Source organism: Sesamum indicum, linkage group LG7 (assembly GCF_000512975.1).
Source record: "Sesamum indicum cultivar Zhongzhi No. 13 linkage group LG7, S_indicum_v1.0, whole genome shotgun sequence".
Classification (NCBI taxonomy): domain Eukaryota; kingdom Viridiplantae; phylum Streptophyta; class Magnoliopsida; order Lamiales; family Pedaliaceae; genus Sesamum; species Sesamum indicum.
Window position 1 is genome coordinate 8,636,087 of NC_026151.1, and position 11,135 is coordinate 8,647,221.

The 11,135-nt window shown below is 36.3% G+C and overlaps 3 protein-coding genes across 7 annotated transcripts in view; 1 reads left to right on the forward strand and 2 right to left on the reverse strand.

Annotated features, from left to right (window-relative positions):
- The window catches only part of LOC105166680 (signal peptide peptidase-like 1), a 3,630-nt gene extending 3,161 nt beyond the window's left edge, over nucleotides 1-469 (reverse strand). The window contains exon 1 of one of the 2 annotated variants that reach the window (XM_011086123.2): nucleotides 327-469. The gene's annotated coding sequence lies outside the window, so the exon portion shown is untranslated. Of the gene's footprint in view, nucleotides 1-127; nucleotides 251-326 lie in introns of those variants that run through there. The other variant, XM_020695466.1, reaches the window with a different exon arrangement.
- LOC105166682 lies at nucleotides 1,951-7,796 on the forward strand. 4 transcript variants are annotated; one of them, XM_011086125.2, is made up of 11 exons: nucleotides 1,952-2,487; nucleotides 2,933-3,019; nucleotides 3,368-3,508; nucleotides 3,638-4,383; nucleotides 5,214-5,302; nucleotides 5,408-5,511; nucleotides 5,611-5,704; nucleotides 6,119-6,194; nucleotides 6,293-6,407; nucleotides 6,489-7,020; nucleotides 7,108-7,796. In XM_011086125.2, the coding sequence occupies exons 1-11, from the start codon at nucleotides 2,181-2,183 to the stop codon at nucleotides 7,577-7,579; spliced, it is 2,763 nt and encodes a 920-aa protein (XP_011084427.1). In that variant the 5' UTR covers nucleotides 1,952-2,180; the 3' UTR covers nucleotides 7,580-7,796. The 4 variants fall into 4 exon arrangements, with proteins under 4 accessions (XP_020550970.1, XP_011084427.1, XP_020550971.1 ...); XM_011086127.2 differs by having other exon boundaries at nucleotides 1,953-2,487; nucleotides 4,295-4,383; XM_020695311.1 differs by having other exon boundaries at nucleotides 1,951-2,487; nucleotides 3,368-4,383.
- Nucleotides 8,371-10,014, reverse strand: LOC105166681 (60S ribosomal protein L36-2). Its single transcript, XM_011086124.2, has 4 exons — nucleotides 9,901-10,014; nucleotides 9,468-9,577; nucleotides 8,782-8,981; nucleotides 8,371-8,588 (listed from the first exon to the last, which is right to left on the reverse strand). The coding sequence occupies exons 2-4, from the start codon at nucleotides 9,567-9,569 to the stop codon at nucleotides 8,558-8,560; spliced, it is 333 nt and encodes a 110-aa protein (XP_011084426.1). The 5' UTR covers nucleotides 9,570-9,577; nucleotides 9,901-10,014; the 3' UTR covers nucleotides 8,371-8,557.

Below are 11,135 nucleotides of genomic sequence, written 5' to 3' on the forward strand. Positions count from 1 at the left end.
CCCCCCCCCCCACCAACACACACACCTCTGAAACCCAAATCAAAACAACAACAAAAAAAAAGAAAAATAACCCAAAAGGTAGACAAGGAGAAAAATAACCAGACGAATTTAGCACAAAATACATTACATCATTAAAATACTGATGGGCTTCAGCAGAATCACAAAGAGTTGACTAAAATACTCAACCGTGAACAAGAAAAATAGGCATCAACCAAACAAATTTAGGAACAGACAGATCCTATGCAGAAACCGAAGAAAAGAAAATCGTAGATAAAAAATCAAATACTTAGTCAAATGCAAGGGGTCTATTCAAAGAATAAGATCACCTTTGACTTGAAATTCTTGGAAGGCGAAAGAGATTTTCCGCGACGAGCAAAGCAAGGACTGAATCACTGCCGAGAGTGAGACGTAATGGACCGATATTTTTTATATTTTCACTTTCACCCAAATATTTCGAGTAATTTATCAATTAGTTCATCGAAGTTGTGGAAATACGAATTAAGCCATGAGGGTAATAGAGAACTTGGGCCATTTTGGGTAATAATAGTGGGCTGGACGGAGCACCAGCCAGATGGCTCGTTCACTTGAAGCCCATTTACAGTTTTGCTGATTTTCAAAGTATAAATATTACTTTTGGTCCTTTAACTATGCCACTTATTTGAATATGGTCCCTTATATTTTCTTCTCATAAGATTTAGTCCCTCACATCTGAAAATCTCATCAAAAATTTGGTCATTGTCATTAAAAATTCGACAAAACTAACCGATTTTTGTCCAAAAAAAAAAAATTGTGTAAGTATTGAAATGAGTTCAAACCCGGGCACTTTTGTTGGAGATAAAGTGCCCTCACCATTTCACCAAACACATTCTATGCATTTTTTGTTGAAATAAAATAATTATTATTAATAAAATAAAACAAAGTATATTAAAAAAAAACATCTCAAAATCAATCATTATGATAGCCGTCTTAAAACTCCTATAAAAATTTTATATATCCTGATAACAAAAAATTAAAATATAACCAATCAAAAAATAAATAAATCCAAACAACGCCATATAACACAACATCGTCAATTATAATCATAAAAAAAAACCTTACATTCATGTCACCGATGATTTGGAAATATGTTTTGTGGAGTGATGAGGCCACATATTTTTCACCAGAAACACCAAAGTTTGAACACTTCTTAATCATTACATGATTTGTTTTAGGTAAATTCATTAGTTTTGAAGAATTTTTAACAACAATAACCAAATTTGATGGAATCTTCAAATACGATGGACTAAGTTTAATAAGAGGAAACGTGAGGACCAAATTCGGATAAGTAGCATAGTCGAGGGATCAAAAATGGTATTCATCCATTTTTTATGGTCAATTTTAAAACGCCATAAGCAATAAATATTTTTAATTTTCTAAATTATCTGAAAATGTAAATCTTTTTTATTTTGCCAATACGTTTTCTCCACAAATTTAGTAATATATTATTTGAAAAAACATATATTAGAAAAATAAAATTATAAATAAATTTAAATGTATCTTTCTATGGATACTCTAATAAACTTACAAGTGGAAACATTTATGGATAACAAAAATCTATAGAATAAACATTATTTTAATCAATTATATTATAATTTGTTATGAAAATTAATACATTAAACATTTTATATTTTGGTTTTATCTTAAAAAAAATGTTTTTTGAATTTTATTTTGGGATAAAAAATTCATTTTCATACTGCAATATTTTTTAATATAAGAACAAAGCAATTGATTATACAAATTATTTCCAACAATTTATTATGTGCTACGGAGGTTAGTATTTTTAAAATTAATAACTAATTAGCCCATTTATATGTGTATTTTTGTAATTTATTATTATTATTATTATTTTGTTTTAATTGAATCGACAATTTTGGTAGGAGAAATGAAGCTAGACTGTAATATACTCTATTTACCGGTCCGTTGGATAAGATGGAGAAGAGATACATATGTACAGATAGACACTCAGATGCAAAACCCTAATCGAAGATCGATCAAAAAACCCTAGCAATTATCCACTAGAAAACTCCTATTTTCGCATTGGAATTCAACATTTTGGAGCTACACGGAGAATACCTGGAACGGTTTTCGGTGACGTCGACGCTGCACTTCACCGAGATTGAGATTTTACTAGAATCCGGGAGATGAATGCGTTGACTACCACGATGACGTTTTGTCCGAGCTCGTTTCAGCTCAAATTGGCACTCGGGAGCCGGAAGTATCCATTTGCGTTTGTGCGGACGCGGTTGCCAGAGCTCGAACGGCGCAGTTTGAATTTCGTGTCGGTGGTGGTACGTAGCAGTGCGGTTGGCAGTAATGGAGTGGGACAACGTAGCTCTGGAAATTCCTCTTGGGTTAATGCGAATTCTTCAGCTGATGATTTGTCTGGTTGGGCCAATGCCGATGGTGAACCAGAGTCTGGTGATTCGAAGCGCAAGCAATCGCTTGTAGGTGAGAGCGTGTTATTTGTTTTTATGTTTCTGGCCATTTTAACGGCTACTTGTTTAATTATGATTGACTTCGGTATGTAATGAAAATGGTTTTGACTTTTGAGATACATTTCATTGATTGGAGTGCTAAAACATTTTGTGTTATGTTAGTGTCAACTAAACTTTGGCTTCCCCATGTTCTTATTCGATTGCTTTGGCCAGTTACTAGAACTGCCGTGCGTTGAGGGGGGCGTTTCCTTTATTTTTCAGTCGATAGAATTGTGCGATTTTCATGTATAAGTTTTCTGTCCGTTTTGTATAGATAGGTTTTCTAATATAAAATCAAAAGCGGAGGCCTATTAGTTTTGGGTGCCGTTTTTGGTAAATATGTCCATCTAAATATAGAATTCTTTTTCTGATTTGTCCTCTTGTAGACTGATAACACTTGTGAAGTAGTTTACTTTCAGGAATACTAGGAGCAGGAGCTGCTGGGGTTATTCTACTTGTTGGCCTCACTTTTGCTGCACTCTCTATAAGTAAAAAGAGTACTTCAGGTGAGTATATTATTCTTTTGTATTTGAATTGTTAACATTGTTCTGTGATGAACGGATGGCGCTGCATAAAACAAATCACAAATGGAAGCTATTGGACCTATCACAATTTCTCTAACAAATGTGGTATAAGGATTGCTCACTTGACAAGAGCATGGTACTAAAAGGATTCCATTTGAATAATTTTTACGATGGATCCGAGGAAATAATATAAATTTTCTAATAATAGATATACCTTCACCAATTTTTTCTTGTGGTTATGACTAGTATGTGTTTCTCTGGAGTCTCTGCCTTTTTTCGTTTACAATCTAATTGGTAGTTTGTTCTAAATGGACGGATTCTTATGTACAGGAGTTAAAAAAGAAATGGAGCCCTTAACAACACAACAAGAAAAGTCATTGTCATCGGATAACTATGAGGATGAGGCTGAAGAGGAGAAAAGTAAGGAGAAACTTGGGATGTTGGAGAGTGGTGGTGAAGAAAGCAAGACAGGTAAAGATGACGATTCTTCCTTATATAAAGAAAATAGGGAGGCTATTGAAAATAGAATTAGTGATGATAGTGGTTTGAGGCAGTCATCTGTTGATGGTGATCTCATGAATAATGCCTCCATTGCAACAGCTGCTCAAACAGAATCAGTTAGCAGTGACAGTCAGGTTTCTCCTGAATCCACTGATAAACCACCTATGTCCGATATAGCTGATGGCTCCTTTGATGTGCCAAGGATTCAGAGTAATAATAGCAGTGTAGCTTCTGGAAACCCCATTGAACCGAAAACCGAGGATCCTGCTGATGCCAAAATCTTAGAGCCATCTGCATTTGATGCTAATTCTGAAATTACTGGTCATCCAAATGAGGCATCCAACTTTAATGACTGGGAACAGTCGGGCATGTCACTAGATCCTGCTTCTGTTGATCCTTCAATTTTGAATAGCTCGGTCGAATTAGAGTCTGATGCAGTTACTCAATCAAGCATTATCCAAGACCTTGTGGAGTCTGGAAGTGTGATTTCAACCAGAGATATGGAGTCAAGTAAAGAACTTTTGACAGTGGATGTTTTGGTTGATGAGGATGATAAATCTGCAGTAGGGAAAATTCTGAATGGAACTGCATCAACGGTGGCACCTTTGGTACCAGAAGTAACGTATCAATCTGGAAATGAAAACCTTGAAACTGATTATAATGATATCAATGTTAGAAGATCCTTTTCTGAATCTGCAAATCCTGGAAACTTTTTCACTTCAGCTGGCATACCTGCTCCATCTGTTGTCTCTGCAGCTCTGCAGGTTCTGCCAGGAAAGGTTTTGGTGCCTGCTGTTGTCGATCAGCTTCAAAGTCAGGCATTATCTGCTTTGCAAGTTTTAAAGGTATGCCAAACATTGCTTTAGCAACTCAATTCTGCTTTGGCAAGGTGACATTTGGTCTCAAATTGCTCAAGGTTTTACCCATGTTGCATTCAAAGATCAAATTTAACTTGGTTGTCGGGGAAGTATGCAAATCATTTAATCAACTGTATTTGTTTAAGGTGGATCGCCGAAGTTGTTTACGAACATCTGTGTATTGAGTAGCACAACTGATATTTTTGTATTTGTAATTTCTTTGCTGGAAAAGAGAAACAGAGGAGACTGATGAATCCTGTGAGTTTTATGCAAGTCATTCTGAGCTAGTGACTGAAAGGAAGGAGAGAAGGTTGTATTGAGCATAAGAGTGTGAGTTTGAAGAACTCAGATGAGAGTATCTTCCAAATGTTGCTTGAGCAGCTTTTGAGTTCATTAGAACTGACCAATTGAGTTGTGTTTATAAAAAGCAAGGTGTCAATAACCTCTCCAGAGGCAGAAAAGCCCAGTTGACCCTTGGGTTTTCTACTTTTATTTCCCAACTGTGGTGGGAGTTTTTATTTAAGGAAGTCATTCGTATGGAACAAAAATTTTGAGATGATGAAAATGGAAAAATCACAGCATACACTGGTATATATTTAGCAAGTGCGAGAATTCTCATCTGTTAGGTATCACCAGTAACTTTTATTTTTGTCATTATCTGATAGTTCCTTTGATTAGGAAAATGCAACGAAAATTACAATATTTTATCTTTATGTCAAAGTTTAGTATGCATTTCCAATGGTCTAGAGATTCAGCTGCCAGAGTTGAACTACTTGTGAAGATTTGGACCTGATTCTTAATTTCCTGAGCTCTGCTAGGTGATCGAGGACGATATTCAACCTGGAGATTTATGTACTCGTCGGGAGTATGCTCGTTGGTTGGTTTTAGCCAGCAGTGCTCTTTCCAGGTGATAACTCTGCTGTTGTAGTAGGGGCAACAGAAGATTAAAAATTACTACAAGTGAAATTAAGAAGCTGTATTATAGATTTTGACTTCCTTTTGATTATTGTAGGAACACAACTTCAAAAGTCTATCCTGCTATGTACATTGAAAACGTTTCTGAACTTGCATTTGATGACATTACACCTGAAGACCCTGATTTTCCATCCATTCAAGGTTAACATTAGATATTGGGCGACTATCCGGAGGTTTTCTCATCCAATTGTTGTCGTTCGTGTTGAATTTTAGTCTCTGAAGGAGTTTGGTTATTGTCAGGCTTGGCAGAAGCTGGACTTATTGCCAGCAAGCTTTCAAGACGTGATATGCAGACAGATGAAGACCCAAGTCCTTTATTCTTCTCTCCTGAAAGGTATGCCTAATTGTTGTTCGTGAACCCACTATCTCCTTCTATTGAGTTAGCCTTTATTTTAAATTCTTGATTTACTTGTAGCATAACTATGTTGATACTTAGAGGCTAGACTAGAGAGGGCTGTTAATGGTTATGTGGTCTGTGCTGGTTTGTGGGAGTGAAGTTCCTGACCTGTTTCCTTGTTCTTTTAGTATTATTACTCTCCCCACAATATCGTGTTTCTAAATTGAACATTGCAGTAATTGTTTGTTCACTGGATTCACCTGTTAGTTGACCAAGACTTTCTCTGACTCATTAGAACTTGTGTTTGCACTTGTTCCTCAACTTGATTCCTGTGTCATTTGTCATGTGGCTATTCCTGCACAAGAATTCATTTTCAAGTGGTTCAAATATTCATCATATTTTATGTTGCAGCCCTCTATCACGTCAGGATCTTGTGAGTTGGAAGATGGCCCTAGAGAAAAGGCAGTTACCAATAGTCGACAGAAAGGTTATACAATGTTGAAAATGAGTTTGTTTGATTCACCTATTGCAGATAGCATTGAGATTGATAAATTTATATTTCCAACTGCCTTTTGCTGCAATTAGACCTTGCAGCATGTATCAGGCTTCATTGATATTGACAAGATCCATCCAGATGCCTGGCCTGCACTTGTAGCTGACTTAGCAGCTGGAGAGCAGGGTATCATAACCCTAGCATTCGGTGAGTTTCATCCACATAAGTGTCCTTCAGGCATGTGCGTCTCTTATGCATCAAGAGTTATTCTACCTTCTTATGTGACAGGATATACAAGACTTTTCCAGCCAGAAAAACCTGTGACAAAAGCACAGGCCGCCATTGCACTTTCAACTGGTGAAGCTTCTGCAATTGTAAGTGAGGAACTTGCACGAATTGAAGCTGAATCTATGGCAGAAAAGGCTGTTGCTGCACATAGTGCTCTGGTTGCTCAAGTTGAGAAGGATCTAAATGCAAGTTACGAGAAGGAGCTTGCCCTGGAAAAGGAAAAGATTTATGCTGTTGAGAAGTTGGCTGAGGAAACAAGGAGAGAAGTGGAGAAACTGAGGGCTAAGAGGGAGGAGGAAAATCTTTCGCTAATGAAAGAACGTGCAGCTGTTGATTCAGAAATGGAACTGTTCTCAAGGTTGAGGCGGGAGGTGGAGGAACAGTTGCAGACACTTATGAATGATAAATTGGAGATTTCATATGAAAAAGAAAGGCTGAACAAACTTCGAAGAGATGCTGAAACCGAGAGTCAGGAGATAACACGGTTACAGTATGAACTGGAAGTTGAGCGGAAAGCCTTGTCCATGGCTAGGTGAGATTTTTTTTTTCTTTTTCCATTTTTATCCTTTGTGCTAATATCAAGCTTCAATAAGCTTTTGTCTTTATTATTTTTATCCAGGGCATGGGCCGAAGATGAGGCAAAGAGGGCAAGGGAACAAGCGAAAGCTCTGGATGAGGCTAGAGACCGATGGGAGAGGCAAGGCATAAAAGTTGTGGTTGACAGTGACCTACGTGAGGAAGCTGAAGCTGGAGCTACATGGCTTGCTGCTGGAAAGCAGTTCTCAGTCGAAGAAACCATTGAAAGGTCTGAGAACTTAGTGGACAAACTTAAGAAAATGGCCGATGAAGTAAGAGGAAAATGCAAAGATACAATTAATAGAGTCATTGAGAAGATAGTCCTATTGATATCAAATTTGAAGGAAAGGGCAGGGGAGCTACAAGATGCTGCCAAATCAAAATTGGAAAGCTCTTTACAAAGGGTGCAGAATACATCTGCTGGATTTACTTCAACTGTTAAGGAAAGCGTGAAACGAGCTGCTGGAGATTGGAAAGAAGGTGTTGAGAGATTGTCACAGAAGTTCAAGACATGATTACGTCTGCCATTTCTGCACGTCAATCCTTTCTGAGAGTATAATTCACCCATTCTTCTGCTGTTTTTGTCCATTTCCAAAATGGAGCATAAGAAAATTGATTATAAGATTCTGATGGGATGAGAATAATGTACCAAGTAATTTCTGTGAAAGGAAATTGTACAAACACAACACCTCTTTTGTGAAATGGTTGTCATGTCCTGCGAGTAGTTCTGGAGATGAGCTTGAACACACGAGGTACCAAATTAAGTAAATACTCGTGTCTTTACTTGTCTAAGAAAGGGAATCACAAAAGAGCCTTAGATGCTGTTCAACTATGGTCCAAAGGATGACTTAATCACAAGGTTCACTCAGATAATCAATTTTTTAACAGGGCCGGGACTAGATACTCTCTTTGTAATTTTTTATATATCAATTTGGCATGGCTCTCTGAAAACAGAAGTTAGTTTAGCGTGCACTTCCAGACCACCACTAGTCCTGACAACCCCTTCGTATCCAAAATCCCGGGTACAACATTATCTTCAAAGTAAAACAATTCATGGCTAACAAAGCAGCTTGAGTCATTGAGACCAAATACTTCTACCCTCTTACGCTCATATCAAGATTTTGAGCAAGCCATGCAACTTGACTTCAATTGCTTACGTGACTTCTAATGACTTCAACCCACGTAATGGTATCAAATAACCTGATGACAGGCCAAAACACTTGTTTGCTGCACTTCATCGTCATTCCCAATTCACAGACTTATGGCAAAAGCAAATAGTAAGCATTGGCTTTGGGCTCGTCGCTCATAGGAAAATCAGTCACGTCTCATTTATATAATCAGAGATGCAAAAATGGAATATAAGCTGGTGCTAAAGCCAAAGACAAGTTTGTGATTGCAAATTCTGCAAAAAGATGAAGATAATACATCAAAGCTAAATGAAACTGTCTTCTAATCATTTATCTCGTAAGGCACAAGGCCAATGGAAACTCACTTCACTTCTTCTTCTCACCACCTCCAGCAGCCCTGTATGAATCCCCAAATCTAGTCAGTGACGGGATGTACAAATCACTATGTCTAAACTGAGCATATCGACAGGGAAGCCAAGGCATTTTATAAATGATACCTCACCTTTAAGATAAGAATGAAACAATAAAAAAACCTGAAAAATTCCCAGCACTAGCAAGAAAGAGAAGCCAAAGGATTCGCAGTAAATCACCTCATCTTGCGGAGAGCGCTAGCCATCTCCTCTCTCTTCTTCTTAGCCCTCTTGTGGGTGCCCAACTTTCTCTTGGCTACCTTCAGAGCACGCTTGTCCTTCCCAACTTTAAGAAGTTCAGTGATCCTCTTCTCATAAGGAGCAAATCCAGCAACTTCTCTGATAAGACTCCTTGCAAAATGCACTCTCTTGCTTGTTTTCTATATTTTTGTAGATTAAACAGGGAAAAAAATGAATGAAGAAGGAATAGGGTCATACTGCACAGTGCAACCATGTAGAGAGAAAGGACGATGCCATCCCAACTTTTCTCAACCAAGATAAAATACGGATTTAGCATATTTCTGAAAGCGCCAAGAAATTCATACTAAGAGCAATCTAAACTTTCAATTGAGGCTCGTAATGAGTTTGGATCCACAATTCAGCTTATAAAGAAAATCAATTTTAATTTTGGTTGGAAAGATTTATATCTCCATTTCTGTAGAGAAACCATGATCAAAGTAACAAAACATTGCATGTGATCAATCAATTCACCTTTCTTGTTCTCATCTTCTATAAACTTAAGTGCAAATTTCAGCTGTATATAGCATAACTAATAGGTCAAACAAGCTAATACATATTAATTCACATAATGATATAGAATAAAACTCCATGACATTAACTACCAATGAGCAACTAATAGAACTTACCCCTTTCCTGTCAGACGGGCGTGGTGCTAGTTCCTTTGGGGTAACAACATGCCCCTTCTTTAAACCTACAAACAACCCACTGTTTGGCTGCTTCGGAGCCATCACCTTACCTACATCCAAACAAGCAACCGTAGTTTAGTTTTTCGCCTATCAATCCTCCAATCAACAAATGTGTGTATTTCTCTCAAATTCCATTACAATTAAGCAACCTATATAGATGCAGCTTAATATACAGCAATGGTTTAGGAAACAAAAACTCACTAAGAAGTCGTCAACTTTCTTCAGAATACACACAACATAGACACAAACAGCACATACAAAATGTACAAAGATTGCTACTTGTTGCTATACACCAAAAATTTGCAAGGAGAAACAACGAGCGTATAAATAAAATCACATACGTATATTTCCGATGTTGTATAAATGGTCGTACCTTTTTCTCCGATCTGTCTGCAGTACGCCGCTAAAATTCCGAGGCGGAGGGTGAAGGAAAAGAAACTAGGGTTTATGGGGGACCTGTTGTTTTATATGAACTTGAAGACTGAGGACATGGTTGGGATTCAAGAATTGTACCAGGGTAAAACTGGGTTTTGACTCGTTTCTGAGATTAGGGCTGGATGTGGGCTTTTAATTGGGCTATTTGTGCTGGACTCCGTCTCAATCTTCATGATTAATTATTATGTAAGCCCATCCAAATGTTATCCTCATTTTGTGGGCCGAAAGGCGAAGCCCAATAACTTTTGGTATTTGAAAATAAATATTATTGACTTAATTTATGTAAGACCAATTTAATTAATTTTTTAACTCAATTCAATATTTGTAGTTTTTAGAAAGTTTAGTCTCGTCCGACCTGATAATCATCAAAATCACACTTTGTAAGTTTTTGTAGGTTTTAGTATAGAGTTAATCACATGTACAATTATATTAGTATATTGTAGTTGTCATACAATTATGTACATATATCGAGTATGCTTCTAACATTAATTATCGTAACATCGCAGCTGTCCTTCAAACTTCTCCGAAGTACCTTATTACCCTCAAACGTATCTTTATTTTCCATCATTATATATAGGAAACTTTCTTCTAACTTTTACATCGGTAATTTTAATATTTTACTTATTACGTGTTCATGAATATTAGTTCGAAAATATCACTATATAATTAAAAATCAGTTCATTATATTCTACCCATTACAAAAATAGTAACAAATACAAAAAAATTTAAATAAAGAAAAAGACAGTGAGAATTCTGAACTTTTAAAAAATGAAGCTCACTACATCTCATATTAAAGAGCCACATTATTATTTTATTTAAAGTTCAGAAAGTCGCATTATCTTTTTTTTCTTTTTTTTTTTTTTCACTACATCTCATATTAAAGAGCCACATTATTATTTTATTTAAAGTTCAGAAAGTCGCATTATCTTTTTTTTCTTTTTTTTTTTTTTCAAAGATGGCCTTTTTACCTATTATTTCTTTTTCAATAGGGGTTGCATTTAACTCAATTAAAAATTTATTTGTTTATCAATACTATTTATAGGGATTAGAGTACCACATTTTGTTGTTAACTAATTTATACTTTTTATGATAAAATAACTAACTTATTTAATTTTTTAAAATTTTTATTAATTGATAAATTATTTTTTTTTCCTTTTTTTATCAATATAATAG

Excerpts from the sequence above, each read along its gene's own strand:
- LOC105166682 (XM_020695311.1), top strand. The coding sequence starts at position 2,181 with ATGAATGCGTTGACTACCACGATGACGTTTTGTCCGAGCTCGTTTCAG. Across the intron at positions 5,303-5,407 it reads GCCAGCAGTGCTCTTTCCAG|GAACACAACTTCAAAAGTCT; the intron begins GTGATAACTCTG and ends TGATTATTGTAG. Across the intron at positions 5,512-5,610 it reads TGATTTTCCATCCATTCAAG|GCTTGGCAGAAGCTGGACTT; the intron begins GTTAACATTAGA and ends GGTTATTGTCAG.
- LOC105166681 (XM_011086124.2), bottom strand. The coding sequence starts at position 9,569 with ATGGCTCCGAAGCAGCCAAACAGTGGGTTGTTTGTAGGTTTAAAGAAG. Across the intron at positions 8,982-9,467 it reads GCCCGTCTGACAGGAAAGGG|AAAACAAGCAAGAGAGTGCA; the intron begins GTAAGTTCTATT and ends ACAAAAATATAG. Across the intron at positions 8,589-8,781 it reads AGCGCTCTCCGCAAGATGAG|GGCTGCTGGAGGTGGTGAGA; the intron begins GTGATTTACTGC and ends GGATTCATACAG.